At 44.5% G+C, this 23870-nt stretch overlaps 1 protein-coding gene across 1 annotated transcript; it reads left to right on the top strand.

Moving 5' to 3' along the window:
• The first annotated feature begins 14532 nt into the window (after nt 1–14532).
• On the top strand, nt 14533–22918 carry GADD45B (growth arrest and DNA damage inducible beta). The gene is made up of 4 exons (XM_040322651.1): nt 14533–14646; nt 14777–14878; nt 19623–19836; nt 22244–22918. Exons 1-4 carry the CDS (start codon nt 14603–14605, stop codon nt 22355–22357), a joined length of 474 nt encoding a protein of 157 aa, XP_040178585.1. The 5' UTR covers nt 14533–14602; the 3' UTR covers nt 22358–22918.
• The last annotated feature ends 952 nt before the right edge of the window (nt 22919–23870 follow it).

Raw genomic sequence — 23870 nt, 5'->3', positions numbered from 1 at the left:
AGGGGGTGATAGAGAGAGGGGGGTTCCCAGAGAGCCAGCCCCATACATCAGGGTTTACATAGAGCCCCTATCTTACATCAGGGTCCCCAGAGAGCCTTCCTTACATCAGGGTCCCCAGAGGCCCTCCCCATACATCAGGGTCCCCAGAGAGCCTCCCTTACATCAGGGTTCTCAGAGAGCCTCTCCATACATCAGGGTCTACATAGAGCCCCTTCCTTTCATCAGGGCCCCCAGAGAGCCTTCCTTACATCAGGGTCTCCAGAGAGCCTCCCCATACATCAGGGTCCCCAGAGAGCCTCCCTTTCATCAGGGTCCCCAGAGAGCCTCCCTTACATCAGGGTCCCCAGAGAGCCTCCCTTACATCTGGGTCCCCAGAGAGCCCACTTACATCTGGGTCCCCAAAGAGACCCCCATACATCAGGGTCCCCAAAGAGCCCCTTCCTTACATCAGGGTCCCCAGATAGCCTCCCCATACATCAGGGTCTCCAGAGAGCCCCTTCCTTACATCAGGGTCCCCAGAGAGCCTCCCCATACATCAGAGTCCCCAGAGAGCCCCCCTTACATCTGGGTCCCCACAGAGCCTCCCTTTACATCAGGGTCCCCAGAGAACCTCCCCATACATCAGGGTCCCCAGAGAGCCCCTTCCTTACATCAGGGTGAAAGAGAGACAGGGGGTGGGTGAGGGGGGGGCAAGGTAGGGTGAGAGATGGGGGGTGGATGAGAGGGGGTGATAGAGAGAGGGGGGTGGGAAAGAGAGACCCCCTAGCCCTGCCTGCAGTCCCTACTGTCCCAGCCCCTGTCTGTATGGGTAGGCGTGTGTGATCCACCTACCTCCCGCCTGTCCTCGGTCAACCTGTTTTCTTTCTGTTCCAGTCCTGACGGTCACAGCTAGGAGAGGAGGTTGGAGAAGAAGTGCAGGCTCTGGGAGGCACTGGGGATGCTGCTCAGGGTGGCAGTGAGGCCTCGTGTTCTCTCCCTCCCTCCCGGGCTCTTTCCGGCTGCCCAGGCCACCCTCTCCATGTTTGAATATGCCGCTACCCTGCACCCCACCGCCATCGGACCAGCGGCAGGGCGATCCAGCTCAGGACCATGACAAGGGGACTTTTTAGTCCCCATGAGCACTAGCGTGGAGGAAGAGCAAGTGGAATCCTGATCTGCTTTAAATGCTGGGCAGGGAGGGAGTTGAGGCCATGACGTCACTGGTTGCTAGATGCTAGGCGGCTCTAGCAACCAGTGGCCAAGAGTAGAACCAGGTGAAGCCGGAGCCAACGCTACCGCGGCTCAGTTCACCCCTGTCCCCTGCATTCCAGACCGGGACATACCTGCTAATTGCAGGGAATGCACCCACCCGGTAAGAGACTCTGGGCTATGGGCCCCAGACCCGTGGCCCCAATAGCCACCCCTAGCAACGCCACTGATTACATCACTGCAAAATATGCACATTTCCCCATGCTTTATCCTAAAAAAAAAAAACCTGCTGATGTGCTAAAAACACATTCAGCTCCTAAATCCTGTTGTGGGCTGACAATACACAGCATTTTTGTGAATGGAGTGGTATCAACCCACCCAGTTGTCTTTTGCCAAACAAGTCAAACCTTTCCACTTTCCTTGTGTCTACAACATAACAGTTCTGTTCTCGAAAGTCAGAACGAGCAGGGTTTATTAACCATTTGCTGATTGCCTCACGCAGATATACTGCGGCAGGGTGGCTGCCCTGTGCTAGATCGTGTATCTGATATGTGGTTAGCACCTGTGGGTACAGGTACAGCTGTTCTGTGATTTGTTACAGCCAGGGGCGTACCTAGAGCATTTGGCACCCGGGGCGGATCCTACATCTGGCACCCCCCCCCCCCCAACGTTTACCTGAAAAAACCCTGAAAAAAACATTGGAAAATAAGTTATTAACTTACTTAAACCTATTTCAATTATTTATAACATTTACTGAACAGATAATACATGTCTACATTCTGCACACTGTAAATCGCACATGTCTACATTCTGCACACTAAGTCGCACGTGTCTACATTTTGCACACTAAATCGCACATGTCTACATTTTGCACACTGTAAATCGCACGTGTCTAAATTCTGCACACTGTAAGTCGCATGTGTCTAAATTCTGCACACTAAGTCGCACATGCCTACATTCTGCAACCCTCCCAATCAGGTCAGCTACAGTGTTACACTATACACATGGCAGGGGGTGGCGGACACAGTAATCACCCCCACCCCCCCAATCAGGTCAGCTACATACAGTGCTAGTACACATGGCAGGGGGTGGCAGACACAGTAATCACCCCCACCCCAACCCCCCCCCCCCCCAAATCAGGTCAGCTGCATACAGTGCTAGTACACATGGCAGGGGGTGGCAGACACAGTAATCACCCCCACCCCAACCCCCCCCCCCCCAAATCAGGTCAGCTGCATACAGTGCTAGTACACATGGCAGGGGGTGGCAGAAACAGTAATCACCCCCCCCCCCCAAATCAGGTCAGCTGCATACAGTGCTAGTACACATGGCAGGGGGTGGCAGAAACAGTAATCACCCCCCCCCCCCAATCAGGTCAGCTACATACAGTGCTAGTACACATGGCAGGGGGTGGCAGACACAGTAATCACCCCCACCCCCCCAAATCAGGTCAGCTACATACAGTGCTAGTACACATGGCAGGGGGTGGCAGAAACAGTAATCACCCCCCCCCCCAATCAGGTCAGCTACATACAGTGCTAGTACACATGGCAGGGGGTGGCAGAAACAGTAATCACCCCCCCCCCCAATCAGGTCAGCTACATACAGTGCTAGTACACATGGCAGGGGGTGGCAGAAACAGTAATCACCCCCCCCCCCTCAAATCAGGTCAGCTACATACAGTGCTAGTACACATGGCAGGGGGTGGCAGAAACAGTAATCACCCCCCCCCCCCCAATCAGGTCAGCTGCATACAGTGCTAGTACACATGGCAGGGGGTGGCAGAAACAGTAATCACCCCCCCCCCCCCAATCAGGTCAGCTGCATACAGTGCTAGTACACATGGCAGGGGGTGGCAGAAACAGTAATCACCCCCCCCCCCCAATCAGGTCAGCTACATACAGTGCTAGTACACATGGCAGGGGGTGGCGGACACAGTAATCACCCCCACCCCCCCAATCAGGTCAGCTACATACAGTGCTAGTACACATGGCAGGGGGTGGCAGAAACAGTAATCACCCCCCCCCAATCAGGTCAGCTACATACAGTGCTAGTACACATGGCAGGGGGTGGCAGACACAGTAATCACCCCCACCCCCCCAAATCAGGTCAGCTACATACAGTGCTAGTACACATGGCAGGGGGTGGCAGAAACAGTAATCACCCCCCCCCCCCAATCAGGTCAGCTACATACAGTGCTAGTACACATGGCAGGGGGTGGCAGAAACAGTAATCACCCCCCCCCCCAATCAGGTCAGCTACATACAGTGCTAGTACACATGGCAGGGGGTGGCAGAAACAGTAATCACCCCCCCCCCAATCAGGTCAGCTACATACAGTGCTAGTACACATGGCAGGGGGTGGCAGAAACAGTAATCACCCCCCCCCCCAATCAGGTCAGCTACATACAGTGCTAGTACACATGGCAGGGGGTGGCAGAAACAGTAATCACCCCCCCCCCCCCCCCAAATCAGGTCAGCTACATACAGTGCTAGTACACATGGCAGGGGGTGGTGGACACAGCAATCCCCCCCCCCCCCTCAAATCAGGTCAGCACATGGTGGCAGAGCAGACAGACACACACACTCCTCCAGGCTTTTCTTCTTACAACCCCCCCCCCCCCCTCACCACTGTTGTGCCTCAGGCTCTCAGACTCTGCCTCTGCTAGGGAGTAACTTGGGAGGTCCGGATTAGATCCCTGATCCTGCCTGTGTCTCTGTGTGTGATAGCAGCAGCTGAGCCGCCCCAGCGGAGAGAGATGACAGACACAGGCTGAGGCCGCAGTGGTGGGTGGAGGCGGAGCTATCAGGAGGGAATTCAGTCAATGAATGAGTGGACGATCTGGACTAGTCCATTGCGGCCGCGGCGATGGGGGTGTTCTAAAAAACACCTAAAGTAAAATGGAGCAGCCAGAGCCAGCAGGGATGCCCTTGGGATGATTGGACAGTGTGACCCGACTCGGGTGCGGAGCGCACCCCATATAGCGAAGTAACTCGGCCACTGATACCCCCCAATGTGTGGTACCTGGGGCGGTCCGCCCCCCCGCACCGCTATTGGTACGCCCCTGGTTACAGCGCAAGCTGATCAGCGGGTGCCAGCCAATGATTAATTGCTGGGACCCACTGATCGTCACTGTCATTCAGGGAAGGGAGTTCTGTGTTGTAAACAACACAGAGCTCAGAACACTGACAGGTGATCTTGCTGTTTTTTATTCCCTGTAAGGCAGTGAAAAAAAACAGCAAGATCACTTAGTAAAAGCAGAATAACACACACAGTAAACCTTGTTAGGCACACATTTAACCCCTTGATCGCCTTTAGATGCTAATTCCTTCCCAGCCAGTGTCATTAGTACAGTGACAGTGTAAAGTATTAGCACTGATCACTGTATTAGTGTCACTATTGATATCAGTTAGTCAGTTAGTTTACCCTTCAGCCAGTGCCAGATTGTCAGATTGCCATAATATCACAGTCCCATTATAAGTCACTGATCACGGGACCATTGTTCCTAATTTTTACTGACAGTCTACTGACTGGAATGGTACCAGCTGATTGGAGAAAAGCCAATGTAGCACCAATATTAAAAAATGGGCCAAAATACATTCCTGGGAATTACAGACCAGTTAGCCTAACATCAATAGTATGTAAGGTCTTGGAGGGGATGATAAGAAACTATATACAAGATTTTTTGAGAACGGTATCAGTAGTAGTAATCAGCATGGATTCATGAAGAATCATTCTTGCCAAACCAACGTATTAACCTTCTATGAGGAGGTGAGTTGCCATCTAGATAAAGGAAGATCTGTAGATGTGGTGTATCTGGATTTTGCAAAAGCATTTGCCACAGTTCCCCATAAACTTTTACTGTATAAAGTAAGGTCCGTTGGCATGCACCATAGGGTGAGTACATGGATTGAAAACTTTCTACAAGGGCAAGTTCGGAGGCTGGTGATAAACGGGGAGTAATCGGAATGGTCAGGGGTGGGTAGTGGGGTCCCCCAGGGTTCTGTGCTGGGACCAGTCCTGTTTAACCACTTGCTTACTGGGCACATATACCCCCCTCCTGCCCAGGTGAAATTTCAGCTTTCGGCACTGCATCGCTTTAACTAACAATTGCGCGGTCGTGCGACGTGGCTCCCAAACAAAATTGACGTCCTTTTTTCCCCACAAGTAGAGCTTTCTTTTGGTGGTATTTGATCGCCTGTGCGGTTTTTATTTTTTGCGCTATAAACAAAAAAGTGAGACAATTTTGAAAAAAATACAATATTTTTTACTTCTTGCTATAATAAATATCCCAATTTAAAAAAAAAAAAACATTTTTTTTCTCAGTTTAGGCCGACACGTATTCTTCTACATATTTTTGGTAAAAAAAAAAAAAAAATCGCAATAAGCGACTGGTTTGCGCAAAAGTTATAGCGCTTACAAAATAGGGGACAGAATTATTATTTTTTAATTATTTTTTTTTACTAGAAATGGCGGCGATCTGCGATTTTTAATGGGACTGCGACGTTATGGCGGACACATCGGACACATTTTTGGCGCCATTCACATTTATACTGCGATCAGTGCTATAAATATGCACTAATTACAGTATAAATGTGACTGGCATTGAAGGGGTTAACACTAGGGGGTGAGGAAGGGGTTAAATGTATCCCTGCTTAGTGTTCTAACTGTGGGGGAGGGGGGGGTGACTGGGGGGGTGACCGATCTGTGTCTCTATGTACAAGAGACACAGATCCGTCTCCTCTCCAGAGACAGCACCGCTGTCTCTGTGTAAAACGGCAATGAGAGATGATCTCATATGTTTACATATGAGATCCTCTCTCATTGGCCGCACAGATCGCCTCGCGAACGGCCACTCTGATTGGCCGTTCGCGGCGATCTGTAATTGGCTGTGTCCGAGGGACACGGCCAACACAGATTTTCCCCGCAGCGCGCTCTGGAGCGCGCGCGGGGACCGCCCTAAGGGGCGGCCGTCAATTGACGGCAGTTTGGAAATTGGGATCCGCACTGTAGCCGTCAATTGACGGCAGGCGGATCCCAAGTGGTTAATTTGTTCATAAACGACCTGGATGATGGGGTAAACAGTGCAATCTCTGAATTTGCGGATGATACTAAGCTAAGCAAGGCAATAACTTCTCCGCAGGATGTGGAAACCTTGCAAGAAGATCTAAACAAATTAATGGAGTGGGCAACTACATGGCAAATTAGGTTCAATGTATAAAAATGTAAAATAATGCATTTGGGTGGCAAAAATACGAATGCAATCTATACACTGGGGGGAGAACCTCTGGGGGAATCTGATGGAAAAGTACCTGGTAGATGATAGGCTCAGCAATGGCATGCAATGCCAAGCTGCTGCTAACAGAGCAAACAGAATATTGGCATGCATTTGAGAGGGGATATGATTTCAATTTACAAATACCATACTGGTGACCCCACAAAAGGAATACAACTTTTTCGTGGAAGGGAGTTTAACAAGACATGTTGCCACTCAGAAGAAAATAGGTTTAACCTTAAACTGCATAGAGCAGGGGTGTCCAAACTTTTTTCAAAGAGGGCCAGATTTGATTAAGTGAACATGCGTGAGGGCCGACTATTTTGCCTGACATTCTTTGAACCATTAAAATTCTGTCTAAATGTGTTCGTCTAAGCACTAATACATGGCCCAACAAGAATTCTCTTGCCTTTGTGGCTGTGAGCTTGGGCGTAGTATTTGGATATACTGTATATATTTTTTATTTGTGGCCCCAACGAATCCCAGAGCGCTGCTTAGGACTAAGGATGAGCTTGGGCGTGTTATTTGGATATACCGTATTTATCGGCGTATAACACGCACAGGCTTACCATTGCCATGAATGCAGCCTCACCATTGCCATGAATGCAGCCTCACCATTGCCATGAATGCAGCCTCACCATTGCCATTGCCTTAGAATTGCCATGAATGCAGCCTTACCATTGCAACCAATGCAGCCTTACTATTGCAACCTCACCATTGCAACCAATGCAGCCTCACATGTGCCATAAATGCAGCCTTACCATTGCCATCAGTGCAGCCTGAACGATGCCCATCTGCAGCCTCGGACGAGTACCGACAGATTACAAACAGGAGAATGTCTTGTTTACCCTGTGGCCTCCTAAATACAAAGTCCTGCCTCCTATGAGTCATCCAATGGCATCCCAGGAGATGGGACTTCCAATAGAGATGCTGCTCAGTAAACAGGAGATTCTCTTCATGTAATCTGATGGCGTTCGTCCTGCCCCCTCCCTGTCCCCTCCAAGGCAGCGCCAATAAATACAATATATATATATATATCTTTTGTGGCCCTGGGGGCCACAAACAATATATATATATCCAAATCCCCAGGGGGCCATATTAAATCAACAGGGGGGCCGCATTTGGCCCCCGGGCCTGACTTTGGACATGCCTGGCATAGAGGGTTTGTTACTGTAAGAGTGGCAAAGATGTGGAATTCCCTTTCACAGGTGGTGGTCTTAGCGGGGGGCATCAATGGTTTCAAGAAAATATTAGATAAGCACCTGAACAATCACAACATACAGGACAGGGATATACAATGTAATACTGACATATAATCACACACATAGGTTGGATTTGTGTCTTTTTTCAACCTCATCTACTATGTAACTAATCACCACCATTACTAGTATAAAAAAAAAATCCAGTATCTATACTAGATGCTATAACTTTCACGCAAACCAAATAATATACACTGATTGGGATTTTTTCTTTTTACCAGAGACATTCATGAATTCATGAAGAAATTTAATGATTTACATTTTTTATTAAATATGTCTAATGCCGCGTACACACGACCGTTTTTCATGACGAGAAAAATTCAATTTTTTAAATTGGTCACTAAAAACGACCGTGTGTAGGCTCCAGAGCATTTTTCTTGTCGTGAAAAAATGGCCATTAAAAATTTAGAACATGCTCTAATTTTTCTCGTCGTTTTTCACATCGTAATTTTTCACGTCGTGAAAAATGGCCGTGTGTAGGCTTTAGCGAAGGGAAAAAAACGCGCATGCTCAGAAGCAAGTTATGAGACAGAGCACTCATTCTGGTAAAACTAGCGTTCGTAATGGAGATAGCACATTCATCAAGCTGTAACAGACAGAAAAGCACGAAGACTGAAAAGCGCGAATCGTCTCTCACCAAACATGAAATCAGAAAAAGCAGCCCAAAGGGTGGCGCTATACGAATGAAACTTCCCCTTTATAGTGCCATCGTACGTGTTGTACATCACCGCGCTTTGCTCGAGCATTTATTTTTTCACGATCGTGTGTATGCAAGGCAGGCTTGACAAGAATCACGTAGAGAAAAACATTGTTTTTCCCATGACATGAAAAATGTTTGTGTGTACGCGGCTTTATAGTAGAAAATAAAATGTATTTATTTTTGCAAAATTTATTTTACATGTTCATCAGAGAAGCTCCAAGTTGACCATGAATGTGATGTCAGCTGAGAGAACTACAGGGAGGCGGACAAAGATTTTAGTCTGTTTAGTCAATGGTTAGTCATAGGGCAATGCCCGGCTGGTGCTATCAGATGTGACTGGTTTTCATATATATATATATATATATATATATATATATATATATATATATATATATGAATGAGAGAGAACAATTTGCACAAAAATAGTTGTAGTAAACAACCATGTTACTTCATTATTATTTTTGTATGACAACATACTTTTCATAGAACAACCAGCCATTGGCTCCAATCTGTGCCCCAAGGGGAGATTACAGTGTAATGAACCAACCGTAGCCACTCTAGCATCTGTCTACACTTCTGTGCCAGGCTGCTCAAAAGGCAGTTGACCAGTGACCACATATAGCCGGATTCAGGTAGAGCGGCGCTTCTATGTTACGGCGTATCGCATCTCATATGCGCTACGCCGGCGTAACTCTGAGAGAAAGAGCTGTATTCACAAAGCACTTGCTCCCAAAGTTACGTCGGCGTAGCGAAAATGGGCCGGCGTAAGCCCGCCTAATTCAAATTAGGCAGGTAGTGGGCGTACTACATGTAAATTAACCATGACCCCATGTAAATGAAGGGCCGTTGGTACGGCGCAGGCGCGCGCATGCTCAGAATCACGTCGCAAATACTCCCTACGATACGACGGCTCAATGCGTACGACGTGAACCTAACTTACGCCCAGCCCCATTCACGTACGACTTACGTAAACAACGTAAAAGCTGACGGCAGTTCCGACGTCCATACCTTGCATGGGCTGCGCCACTTATAGAGGTGTTTTATCTTTATGTCTTACGTAAACGGCGTTGCTTACTGCGACGGACGTACGTTCGTGAATCGGCGTATCTAGCTCATTTACATATTTGACGCGTAAATCAGCGGAAGCGCCCCTAGCGGCCAGCGTAAATATGCACCCAAGATACGACGGCGTAGGAGACTTACGTCGGTCGTATCTTGGCAACATTCAGGCGTAGCTCATTTTAAGAATGAGCGCATAGATACGACGGCGCATTTTCAGACTTACGACGGCGTATCTACTGATACGTCGGCGTAAGTCTCTGTGAATCTGGGCCATAGTCTGTATTAGGCCTGTGGGATTTGGACCAAGGATATAGTATAATAGCACAGCCAGGGGCAGACTGACAACTCATGGGGCCCCCGGGCAATAGAAGATTATGGGGCCCCCGGGCTTACAGATAGCCACCACGCCAGGAGGCAGTGCAGAGGCGGGACAGCTAAAATCTGAGGAATTTTACATCAAAAGCATGTCGTTTTGAGACATATCAGGGACAGATGTAAAAAAAAAACACAGATTTTTACATACTGACCCTGGTTTTACTTAGCTTTGCAACCCTGATGGGGCCCTAGTGGCATGGGGCCCTCGGGCAGTGCCCGAGTGTCACAATGGTCAATCCGCCCCTGAGCACAGCCCCCATGTGCAACCACTGCAGGGAAACCTAGCAGATATTTATATTGTTGCATGAACACTGACATACCAACAGCCATGTTATATCGCAACCTGAAACCAACACAAGTAAATTGTTATTTAAGTAATTTATGTTTTCTTACCAGAGATGCCAACACTGAATGCATTACATTTTGCTATACCATTAAATTTCCAGGCTAAATTGAATTTGGCTCTGTTATGGTCCCTTATTAGGCAAAGTCAGTGAGAATGGAAAGCTTTAACTTACACATGCATTGTAATAAATACATGTTGCCAGCCACTACTAGAAAAGTTATTCTCAATCAGGCTTCTTTGAGATATTGATGGGGGTTTCTAGAGCTGTAGCTGATTGACTTCCCATCTGATGGTGCCTGCATAATTCCAGGGCCAGCAGCATGATACAATTTTGTTTAAAGGGGTTGTAAAGGTCATTTCCCCCCCCCCCTAAATAGCTTCCTTTACCTTAGTGCAGTCCTCCTTCACTTACCTCATCCTTCCATTTTGCTTTTAAATGTCCTTATTTCTTCTGAGAAATCCTCACTTCCTGTTCTTCTGTCTAAAACTATACACACTAATGCAAGGCTTTCTCCCTGGTGTGGAAAAAGCCTCTTGAGGGGGAGGGGGCGAGCAGGAGGGTCAGGACACTCTCTACTTTGCAGATAGAGAAAGGAGCTGTGTGTTAGTGGGCGTCCTGACACTCCTGCTCGGCCCTTAAGAGGCTTTCTCCGCACCAGGGATGAGGTAAGTGAAGGAGGACTGCACTAAGGCCCCGTACACACGGTCGGACAAAACCGATGAGAATGGACCGAGGTTCAGTTTCATCGGTCCAAACCGACCGTGTGTATAGCCCATCGGTCTGTTTTCCTTCGGTCCAAAATTTTAAAACATGCTTCAAAATCGAACCGATGGACCGCTGCCCGATCGGTCCAAAGCGATGGTTAGTACAGAAAGCATCGGTTTAAAACCCGCGCATGCTCAGAATCAAGTCGACGCATGCTTGGAAGCATTGAACTTAGTTTTATTCAGCACGTCGTGTGTTTGACGTCACCGCATTCTGACCCGATCGGTTTTTGGAAATATGGTGTGTACGCACATCAGACCATCAGGCCACTTCAGCGGTGAACCGATGGAAATGGCCCGTCAGACCATTCTCATCAGTTTGGAACGACTGTGTGTACGCGGCCTAAGGTAAAGAAAGCTATTTAGGGAATTGTTTTTCTACCTTTACCCTTTAAGCTCTCTTTAATTGCCGGGGCATTCTGACTACCATGGTAAGAAACATTATTTCCACTGATCTCCAATGTAGGGAGCCCTCCTCCCACTGACCACCGATGTAAGAGTGATATTCTTCTCGCTGATCACCAATTTAAGGGGCATTTTCCCATTGATCATCATTATATGGGGAATTTTCCACTAACCATTATTGTTTGGGGGCATTCTTCACACTGGCCACCAATGTCAGGGAATTTTTTCTCTAAATGTTTGTTTTTTTTGTCTGAATTTCTCACTTCCTGTTCCTAAGGTGTTCAGTAAGCTGTTCTAAACTTTCTGTTCTAGACTTTCCACTGCTCAGATGATGGTGGAAAGCTTACTGAGTAGAAACAGGAAGTGAGAAATTCAAACAAAGAAAAAAAACATTTAGAAGAGAAATCGAAGGAAAAGGTAAGTGAAGCAACAATGCACTAGCTTAACCACTTAAGGACCGCCTCCTGCACATATACGTTGGCAGAATGGCACGGCTGGGCACAGGTACGTACTGTACTAGTACCCAGCCGTGGGTCGCGGGCGCACGCCCGTGGCGCGCTCCCGGGACCCAGTCCGAAGCTCCGTGACCGGGACTGCCGGACCCGATCGCCACTGGAGACCCGCGATCGGTCTCCGGAGCTGAAGAACGGGAGAGCCGTATGTAAACACGGCTTCCCCGTTCTTCACTGTGGTGGCAGCATCGATCGTGTCATCCCTTTTATAGGGGGACACAATCGATGACGTCACACCTACAGCCACACCCCCCTACAGTTGTAAACACACTTCAGGGAACGCATAACCCCATCAGCGCCCCCTGTGGTTAACTCCAAAACTGCAACTGTCATTTTCACAATAAACAATGCATTTTAAATGCATTTTTTGCTGTGAAAATGACAATGGTCCCAAAATTGTGTCAAAAGTGTCTGAAGTGTCCGCCATAATGTCGCAGTCACAATAAAAATCGCTGATCGCCGCCATTAGTAGTAAAAAATGTTTTTTTTATAAAAATGCAATAAAACTATCCCCTATTTTGTAAACGCTATAAATTGTGCGCAAACCAACCGATAAACTCTTATTGCGATTTGTTTTACCAAAAAATGTAGAAGAATACGTATCGGCCTAAACTGAGGAAAAAACATTTTTTTTATATTTTTTTGGGGGGATATTTATTATAGCAAAAAGTTAAAAATATTGAATTTTTTTCAAAATTGTCGCTCTATTTTTGTTTATAGCGCAAAAAATTAAAAACGCAGAGGTGATCAAATACCACCAAAAGAAAGCTCTATTTGTGGGGAAAAAAGGACGCCAATTTTAATGAGCCATGTAATTCCCAATGTTCAAGCCTAGAAGTATGATAAGCAAGCAGTATTTTAGTAACTATCATATAATAAATATTATGCAATACCTGAGCTATACCTATGTTCGTATATAAAAAAAAAAGTCCAGGACCTCCCAAAAATGTGACCAGGGAGTGATTGACAGACTTCGCACACTGGCATCTGGTAGTAAATGACCAAAAGTAAGAGATAAAGAAGAAAGACTGAAGAAAGAAAAGAATAAGAGGGATAATACAAGTAGGAAACCAAAGAAAAGGGAATCACGAAGAAGAAAGTAAGCACACCCCTCAGGGCATTTTTTCTCTTGACCACCAATGTAAGGGGGGCATTCTTCCCACTGACCACCAATGTTAGTGGCATTTTCCACTAACCATTATTGTTAGGTTGTCAGTGAGAAGAATGCCCCTAACATTTATGGTCAGTGTGAAAATGCCCCTAACTTTGGTGGTCAGTGGAAAGAATGCCACCCTTACATTGGTGGTCAGGGTAAAAATTTCCCAACCTTGGTGGTAAGTGAGAAGAATGCCTCTTACATAGGTTGTCAGTGAGAAGAATGCCCCTATGTAAGAGGCATTCTTCTCACTTACCACCAAGGTTGGGGAATTTTTACCCTGACCACCAATGTAAGGGTGGCATTCTTTCCACTGACCACCAAAGTTAGGGGCATTTTCACACTGACCATAAATGTTAGGGGAATTTTCCACTAACCATTATTGTTAGGAGTATTCTTCACACTGACCACCAATGTAAGAGGCATTTTTCTCCATTTACCACCAATGTTGGGGCATTTTTCCCTCTGACCACCAATGTAAGGGGGGCATTCTCCCCACTGAACATCAATGTAAGGGTCCTTTCTAAAATCATTACACAGGGCAGGTAAGTATAACATGTTTGTTGTTTTTAAATTAAAAAAAAAACAAGACTTTAGTATTACTTTAAGGCCAGTGTGAATTATAGCGGCAGTAATCTTCACTATAAAGTCACAATCAGCGATTACCTGCAACACAAAGTGCGTCCAACAGTGATCACCACAGCTAATCGCTGGCCGCCAGCGACCTGAACGATATACATCAACCTTAAAGGGGTTGTAAACCCTTGTGTCTTTTCACCTTAATGCATCCTTCTAACACTGACCAGCCCCCCAGCCTATTTTACTTACCTAAACCCTTCGATCCCACGGTGGAGACACGCTTTTCCTCTCTGCCCATTATTTCGGCCCTTGATTGGATAGATTGATAGCAGCGCAGCAGATGGGTCCTGCATCCTGTGTGAATGGACACGAAAGTAGGACGCAAGAGCGCGTCCTACCTTAGGAGTGCTAACGTGGGTACTTAATGAGGGGAGGAGCCGCAAGCCCTGCCGGGGGACCCCAGAAGTCGGTGTTCGGAGCCACTCTGTGCAAAACGCAGGTTTACAACCCCTTTAATTGCCGGTGTGAATGTTCCCTGGGATCTATGAGACTGTAAAAGACCCTGAGATACTCTATATATATATATATATATATATATATATATATATATATATATAGTGTTTTTTTTTTACCTGTGGGGTATAAGGTGGGGAAAGTGTGTAGAAGACCCTCAGATAGAGTGTATGTATATTTCCAGTAAGTGTCAGTATACAGACTGTCATAAATCTGATCGCTGTGATGACAGCTGTCTGCACCAGATGTTTTCATCCAGCGTGAGCAATACATAAGCGTGCTGAGCTTGTCATAACCGGGAAGTAGTGTCAGCCAATCCACGGGCGGGAAGTCAGTAGAAGCGCCGCCCACCGGCCGGCATACCTTATAAGGAGCAGATGATGGAATGCACAAAGCTCAGTGATCGCATCTGTCAGATTACAGGACGGACTATACATACCCGGCTGCTGGAGGATTGCTTGGTGATCATGACACTGGAGGACTCGGACATCTGTGATAATCAGACCCACAAGTAAGTGGCATTACCATCCCTGCTGCATTGTAGTATGGCCGTGCTTCTGTCAGTACAATGGAGCTGCTCCTGTGTCCTCCACCTGCTGTATATATGATCGGCTTGTCACCTGCTGTCTGTGTCCTTGCAGGATGCACCCTGTCGCTTCTGCCGTGGAGCAGGTCCTGGACGTGGCCCATAGTCGGGGCTCACTCACTGTTGGGGTGTATGAATCTGCCAAGTGTATGGACCGGTAAGTTGCATGGTGATTTCTTTTTATTGTGCACTATGGTAATGTCATGAAACCAGATGTAGCATTGTCTCTATTGAGAATGTAATTTATAAAATGATCAGGTGAAGGGAATTGGGGTTCATACACTATACAATCTGATTTGTGAAAGATTTCTCTTTAGATTTACCAAAATGTGATAGGAGAAGCCTTCGGCTGGCCATACATTATGCAATTTTCTTCTATAGATTTACCAAAACCATATAATATGAAGTCAAATCATAACACTTTCAATTTATTTCCAACCAGGCAGGCCCTTATACTACACAGTTGAGGGTAAAGCTAAAGGAAATTAAATAAGAAAATTGTATGGTGTATGGCCAGCTTAAGCAACCAATTTAAACTGTATCAAATCAGGCAGGCCCTAGTATTACATAGTTGATGGTAGAGCTAAAGGAGATTGTATAGTGTATGGTGATCCTAATTGTGGCCATACAAACTTCAATAAATGATCACTTTTTCTATCTCTCCTGATAGGAATAGTTGATCTACAGTCCACAACCAAATGTAATCAATATGCCACATATGTGGAAGCAGTAAAGAGGTTGTAAACCTCCAGGGGGGGGGGAACGACGACAAAAGACAAAGGCATAATGAGCTAGTTTGTATCGCATACTCATTATGAAATACTTACCTTAACGATGCCCTGGATTGGCGCCGGCCCTCCTAAGTACAGCGTGGACATCTTTCATTGGCACTACTTCCGGGTTACGGCTTTGTCGCTGGGATTGGCTGGAGCTGCGTTGACGCAGGAGCTGCCGGTCGCGGCACAGCTCCTGAAGAAACGGCACCAGCAGCCCGTTTCTTCAGTGCGCTTGCGCCGATGACGTCGGCAGCAGCACATATCCTGAATATCTATTGAACGGTGCAAGTTTAGGAGATATTCAAGGTACCTACCGGTAAGTCTTGTTATAGGCTCGCCTGTAGGTAAAAGTGGTGTAACAGAGTTTACAACTAATTTAAGTAAAGAAAGTATTGTAAGGCCCCGTACACACACGGCCGAGGAACTCGACTTGCCAAACACATCGAGTTCCTCGGCCAGTTCAGCCCTGAAGCCGCCGAGGAGCTCGGCGGGCCGAGAGCTCCCATAGAACAACGAGGAAATAGAGAACATGTTCTCTATTTCCTCGCCGAGCTCCTCGTCGGCTTCCTCGGCGAAATTGTACACACGGCCGGGTTTCTCGGCAGAATTCAGCCAGAAACTCGGTCGGAAGCTGAATTCTGCCGAGGAAACTGGTCGTGTGTACGGGGCTTAAGATATGATCATTGATCACATCTGTTTCCACCGCGTAATCTCATAATCTGATCAATATGATTGTATTCCTGACCAAAGTATCTCCGTGTTGCCAATCAATGTAAAGCAATCAATCATTTTCTGACCTGGCAAATTGGCAGTTTGAATATTCAATCCAAATGGCTAGTCTTTGTTTGCAGATTTGATTGAATCACACATCGATTATTAAATAATAATAAAAAATTCCTGCGTCTATGGCCACCATTCTATAAATTAGCCTTTTTCAACCAGGGTGCCTACAAGTTTTTTCAGGGGTGCCTTCGCAAAATGCCTAAGAATTGTATTCAAGCCTGCCACAGGTTTTCATTGTGCACCATGACAACCTTTCAGCTGTTGGGTACCTTTACAGCATCCTTGTTTACCCCCTTCCATGCCCTTATCTATCAGCACTGGGGTCATTTTAGCTGAGGGAGGGAGAAGAGAAACATTGCAACATTTTGAAGAATACATTACCTCTAATGTTGGGTGTGTAGATGTTGCTGGGTTATGTAAACTTTTTTTTTACATTTTAGAATGGGGTGCCCCAAAAGTGTGCTTAATTTTAAGGCTGCATTCACACCTGAGCGTAGGTTGTTTTTCCGGCGTTTTGTCGCGCGTAGTCATGCTTATTTGCATACAGCGTCGTCCGACGTTTTTGTACTCCGACGTTTTTGTACTCCGACGTTTTTGTACTCCGACGTTTTTGTACTCCGACGTTTTTGTACTCCGACGTTTTTGTACTCCGACGTTTTTGTACTCCGACGTTTTTGTACTCCGACGTTTTTGTACTCCGACGTTTTTGTACTCCGACGTTTTTGTACTCCGACGTTTTTGTATTTTAGCCAATAGGAAAAATTATCATCTTTTCATCACTTATTGCTATGTTGGTAGATTTTTTTTATCTTCTGCCTGGGTGAAATGTTCGAATGATTAAAGCGACAAAACGCCCGTAGTCGCGCTAGTCGCTTGAATCAAGCTTTTCCATTACTTTCTATGGCAAATAAATGCTCAAACGCCCAAACCGCCCGATTCGCCCGACAAAAAAAGGTATGGAACTTGTTTGAGCTTCAGGCGTTTTGGAGTGGAGATGTGAACCATCTCCATAGGGAATGTATTTTTTCCCCTCTAGCGTTTTTGAGCGTCGTGCTTCAGGCGACAAAACGCTCAGGTGTGGATGCAGCCTTAAGGGTGCATTGGCTGTAAAGTTTGAGAAATACTGATCTAGATAATGCCCCTTGCTGGTACTCGGCACCTCAATCGTTGTTGTATATTATGGCTACAATCAAGACCACCTTTGGGGTCCTTTTACATGGGCTTTCTGCCCGATTGACTCCTTTTGCTCAGTGGGGGATCGCTTCGTTAATCCCCGCTGAGACAGACCTGTCAGAGCTTGGCTCTCCTCTAAAGGGAGATCAGATGAAAATGGAAAGCCTGTCCGTTTTCATACACTCCGCTAGATGGATGGAAGATAGTCTCCATCCGTCTGTATTTCACAATCAGGATCGGATTGGATAGCAGCAGGCGTCAGCGCACATCTCACCACTGACATCCGCTGCCCACAGGGGTGCATGGAGCGTCCGATCAGGTCGGCCTGAAACTGACAGGCAGACCTGATCGGAAAGCCCGTGTGAAAGGGACCTAAACCTTTGCTCAGGATACAGGGAATAAAAAAAAAAATAATAATAATAATGGTAACGCAACATTGAAAACAAATCATTTTGGTTACTAAAACACAACGGTTCTGGTTTATTTACACCACTGTTCTTTTGCAGTGCCGTTATTTTTTTTTTTAAGGCAATGGAGTAGAAGTGAACTGTACTGAATCAAAATGAATGGGACATGTTAATGTATCACACAACAATGTACAAATAAACATGTGTTGGGGTGCATACATCACCAAAACACAATCAGGTGTCTGTTAAAGTGTAACAGTTAGCACTGTGAGTTCTCAGAACATCATAAGGCAACTACAACATTCCACGGAGGCCACACAGACATTGCATTAGTCACGTGAACTTCGAAATGATTTCACTTTTCCAGGTGAGCAGTCTGGAAAATGACAGCATGCAGTATATCAAACCTAGAAAAGCTGAAACTGAGAAGATTAATAGGGGTAAACAAGTCAAAGCCTATGCACAAGGATAGTCGGTCCCATAACAAGGTAGATGCTGAGCAGCGGCTAAGAAGCCCAGCTTATCACAAAAATGAATTGGCACACAGTACGATTGTTGTAAGGGGATTGTCTGTTAGACTGTTGTCCTAAAATCCGACCATTAGTATGCTGCTTTTGATAATTGTTGCCGAATTGTCGGCCAACAAATGTTGGATGGCAGGCTAGTACATTTTCGGCGGACAACGGCTTGTCTGATTATCATATGGTCAGTACACAAATCCATCACACAAGTCGAAAGTACAAACACGCATGCTCGGAATCAATGCTCACCAAACACAAAATTAGCAGAAGGGGCCCAAAGGGCTCAAGAGCTGAAATACCATGTAGTACGTCACTACGGTTGTGTTTGTGGCAGGACGATTGTCCCCCTCTCCCTCCCTGTCAGCATCTCTGTAATCCCCAAAATAAACCCTGTTTAAAGTCCTTGTAAAATAATTGAATCTGCTCTGTAAATAGATTATATAATTGTGTGTCTTTTATGTAACATTGTAGAAAATACCTTATTTACAGCACCGCTGGGCGCTCACATGACCCTTCGGGGCTCTTCTTCCCTGCTGCGAGCATTGCTGAGAGAAATGTAGAGATCCCCACTGAAATCAGCAGGGAGGACAAGAGGTGAGCTCCGGCGGTTCACATGAGCGCCCATCAGCTCTGTGGAAAAGGTATCTTCTACAAAAATGTTGCATAAAGACACAACTGGGTATTGTATAATCATTTTTACAGCGTGGATTACATGATTTTTCAAGGACTTTAACTAGGGATTAATTTTGGGGTAGGGCTTATATTGCAGCGCTCCTAGCAAATTTGGGGTAGGTCTTATTTTCGTGAAAACACAGTATCGTAGTTAAAAAAATAAATAAAAATCAAATGTATATATTTAGATAAAATATTTTAAAGCGCTGAAAAACAAAACTGTTGGCACTATATAAATTATAAATGAAAATAATACAATAATGTTAATGTGCGTTTCAAACAGAAAAGCTACGAAAATGTGCTGGAAATCAAGAAAAGCATTATTAAATGCTGTTATACGATACAATTTTACATGCAGCCATTATACTGCATGTAAAACAAGGTTATGGTTCTTCTCATCGTTTCCCTTTTAAAACCTGACCCTGGGGCTATAGCATATTTCGAACTGATAAAAACTAAGCAGGGTACCTGTTCATTTAGCTACCATTTTTTAAAAAGGATTGGAATGCTAATTTGATATGGTCTTTAAAAAATGTGTTTTATAACTTCTTTTTATGTTTTCTCAACAGAGACCCTGACAGTGTGGTACTGTGTCTTCTAGCAGCAGATCCAGAAGTGGATGATGTGGCTTTAAACATCCATTTTACACTGATACAGGCCTTCTGCCGTGACAATGACATTAACATTTTACGAGTGTCCGGCTTACAACGCTTGTCAGAAATCGTTGAGCCGATGATTGGACCAAGCTCAGAGCCCTTGGACCTTCACTGTATTCTAATTTCGGTAAGGCTCCCCAATAAAGCAAATGCTGTTTATTATTATTTTTTTTTTAAATACAGTAAAACCTTGGTTTAAGAGTAACTTGGTTTGAGAGCGTTTTGCCAGACAAGCAAAATGTTTTAATGAAATTTTGCCTTGATATACAAGCGATGTCTTGATATAAGAGTAGCGTCATGTCAAAACTGAGTATATAAAAAAATAATATAGAAGCCTCTTAGTGTAGCAATATGGTTACATTTAATGAAGGGTCAACATTTAGCAACTTATTGCTACACTTAGAGGTGCCTCTCCTCTTTTATACCCTGTAAAAAATACAAGTGCTTTGGATTACAAGCATGTTTCTGGAACAAATTATGCTCTCAAACCAAGGTTTTACAACATCACATTTGTAGCAATGCAAAAAACATCACATTTGTAGCAATGCAAAAAAGTCAACATTTCTGATGTTACTATTTTATTTTTTTTCCTTAGCAGAAATAGATCTTACTCCAATTTAATAGGGACCAGGATTGTCATTTCTTTTTAGAAGTTTTTGAGAACTACAAACCATTAAAAAGCTAGACGTAGCTTAATGATAAATAGTAACATATTCATAGGCCTATTCAAAGTAGCATGATGTAAAGCTGTCATTTGGGAGGTGGTGGGGGTAAGCAGCAATTTTCTACACACAATGGACTTTCTGTTCAGTAAACCCTTTGGTCATGATTTTATAACTATTACAAGAATCAAACCATTACGCAGTGTGGAATAGCAAATCATGAAAATTATAATAGAAAATGCTGATACTATGGCAGATAAATGTTAAAGTATGTCAGAGCTTTTTTTTTTTTTTTTTGCAGTACCCTTTTTTCCAAGAATATTTTTCTTTGTATATTAGAAAGCACTATTCTCATTTATTTTATTATATATATATACACACACACAGATTGTTTTGTAAATGTAGTGTAATCTTTAATGTACATCCCACACAAACCTTAGGCGGTAAAGCGATGTGTATACTTAAAGCAGAGCTAAAAACTGAATTTTATTTTGGATCGAGTAAGGGAGGGTTATAACGTCTGTCTGTCTTATTTTGCCATATGTGTCCCAATAGGGGAATTTCCCCTCACTTCCTGTCCATAGCCAAAACAGAGCGAGAGGAATCTCTCCAAAGTAGGGAATCCCTGCTTGTCACCAGAATTGGTGTCCTCATTGGAAGATTTCCCCTCTATTCCTGTTCTGTTGACAACTTAAAATTTGAAATTTACTTTCACTCTAGGTGATAATGGTAAATGGGACAAATGGAGAGGGGGAATCTCCCTAACGGGGACACAAATGGCAATAAAAAACTGACTGGTGTTCAAATCCTTCTCCGCTCCATACATTTTTTTTTATATATACACAGTCGGGTCCATAAATATTGGGACATCGACACAATTCTAATCTTTTTGGCTCTATACACCACCACAATAGATTTGAAATGAAACGAAAGGTACAAAAAAGAGGGGGATAGGGGTGGGACTTTAAATGAGGCATATAGATACTACCATAGGCCTCCATCCCTGTAAATAGATAAAAAAATGGGGGAGGTTGGGACTTTATATGAGATTAAATATAAACATGTAAAAAAATGTTACCATGTGGCTAAAATCGCATCTCATATAAAGTCCCAACCTCCCCCATTTTTTTTTAATTTGAAACGAAAGGTAAATCCTTGTAAATGGGATAATGAGGGAATAACACACACCTGGCCATGGCACGGCTGAGCAGCCAATTGTCCCATTACTTTTGGTCCCTTAAAAAGTGTGAGGCACATATACAAACATTCCTACACTGTTCACCTGATTTGGATGTAAATACCCTCAAATTAAAGCTGGAAGTCTGCAGTTAAAGCACATCTTGTTTGTTTCATTTCAAATCCATTGTGGTGGTGTATAGAGCCAAAAAGACTAGAATTGTGTTGATGTCCCAATATTTTGTGGACCTGACTGTGTTTAGTTATACTTTAAGTTTGGCCATACATAAAAATAAAGTCTTGACTGTAGTGATTGCTATTGTATTCTGATGGCCAGTTCCCAATGGCTGTCAGAATTCCTGAACAGTTCTTGCATCTGATTGGAACAATATATTACTGCCTGGTTAGACTTTTGTCGAGCCAAATGGTGCCCATAGGGCCACCCACGATCAAATTTTTGGGGATTTTTTTTTTCCGGCAAGATTTATCTGAAATCCATGTATGGCCAGCCCAAGTCTTTAGCTAGAGCTGTTCATACATGAATTCAGTGGGGTCGGTAGGGGGCAGCCAGGTTTTTGATCATTTTGTGTGACAGTCCCTGCTCAATGAGTGGGAAAATAAACAAAACTACCTATCTATGACCATTTTTAGATTACTGCTGATTTCTTACAACGTTTTTTTTTTTTCTTTATACAGATTCATCACAACAATCCCTGGAAATGTTCAAGTTTGGATGAGGTCTTCAATTACTGTGCTGAATGCAGGTCCAGGAACCAGTGGATTCCTTTTATGTCACTAATGGACCGGTGATATTACTCAGTCCATTCCATGCCCTTAACATTGTGAACTTGACATGTGCAAAAGTAGAGCGTACTGGCTGCGTGGATTGTTCTCAAGCTGTGCCATGCTTGGTGTTATGGAATCTTAATGTCCAGTCAATGGCAAAAAACTGACACTTAACTTGATACTCTGAACAATTTTTATTTTGAAGTAAAGAAGCAGCTGGATCTGCAAGCAGTTTTACCCAATTTTACCATGTAAAAAAACTATACAAAATTGAATTTATTTTATACATTAAAAATTTGCAAGCTATTTTTTGGGCAAGCCTTTTCGGCCACTAGTGGTGCCTTTGTGATGGATACATTCCTTGGATCTCGCCATTTAACCTCAAAGTTGTTAACAGATTATTTTTAGTCTTACATCTGATTAGCAATTGCCTCCTTTGGCACTGCTTTACAAACTGTTTAGACTGGATACATTTTTTGTAGGAATGCATTACACTGTTTTGCCAAATTTCAATTTTAATGCAAAAATGGATGTAAGCCGCTTCCATGTTTAATTGCTCCAATAAATGTTTGCAATTGTTTTTGAGTTGGTGGTTTCCTGTATGCTATGTTTGACTTTTTTTTTTTTTTTTTGTGAAATTAAATTGGTTTCATAATAGAGTTTAACTATTGAGTTGATCCAGAGAATATCAGATTGCCTCCTGGGGGATTAGGAAGGGATTTTGTTTCCCTTAATGGAGCACATGGGATCATGCTTTATTGGGGCTTTTTTGCCTTCCTATGGATCAACTGTGGTTATAAGATTGTGTACATTGAGTCTTTTTTATTTTCTTTTCTCTGTGGGGATTCAGTCTCTTATAACAATGCCATTATGTGGACGACCTGGAGGATGGGTAAAGAGTTCAATCTTTGTATTTGTGGATGATGCCAAGCTAAGCAGGGCAATAACTTCTCCGCAGATAATGGGGTGGCCAACTACATGGCAAATGAGGTTTAATGTGGAAATTAAATGCATTTGGGAGGCAAAAATATGAATGCAAAAATATGAATGCAATCTACTCACTGGGGGTGGAGAACTTCTGGGGAAATCAAGGATGGAAAAGGACCTGGGGGTCCTAGTAGATGATAGGCTCCGCAATGGCATGCAATGCCAAGCTGCTGCTAACAAATGAAAACAGAATATTGGCATGCACTAAAAAGGTGATTAACTCCAGAGATAAAGCGAAAATTCTTCCACTCTACAAGACTCTGGTCCGGCCGCACCTGGAGTATGCTGTCCAGTTCTGGGCACCAATCCTCAGGAAGGATGTACTGGAAATGGAGCGAGTACAGAGGACAACAAAGCTAATAAAGTGACTGGAGGATAATGGTTATGAAGAAAGGTTACGAGCACTAAACTTATTCTCTCTGGGGAAGAGACACTTGAGAGGGGATATGATTTTAATTTACTAATGCGACACTGGTGACCCCACAATAGGGATAAAACTTTTCCGTGAGTTTAATAAGAAACCTGGCCACTCATTAAGATTAGAAGAAAA

The sequence above is a fragment of the Rana temporaria genome, chromosome 1, assembly GCF_905171775.1.
Source record: "Rana temporaria chromosome 1, aRanTem1.1, whole genome shotgun sequence".
NCBI lineage: Eukaryota > Metazoa > Chordata > Amphibia > Anura > Ranidae > Rana > Rana temporaria.
This window is presented reverse-complemented; position numbering and strand designations above follow the sequence as displayed.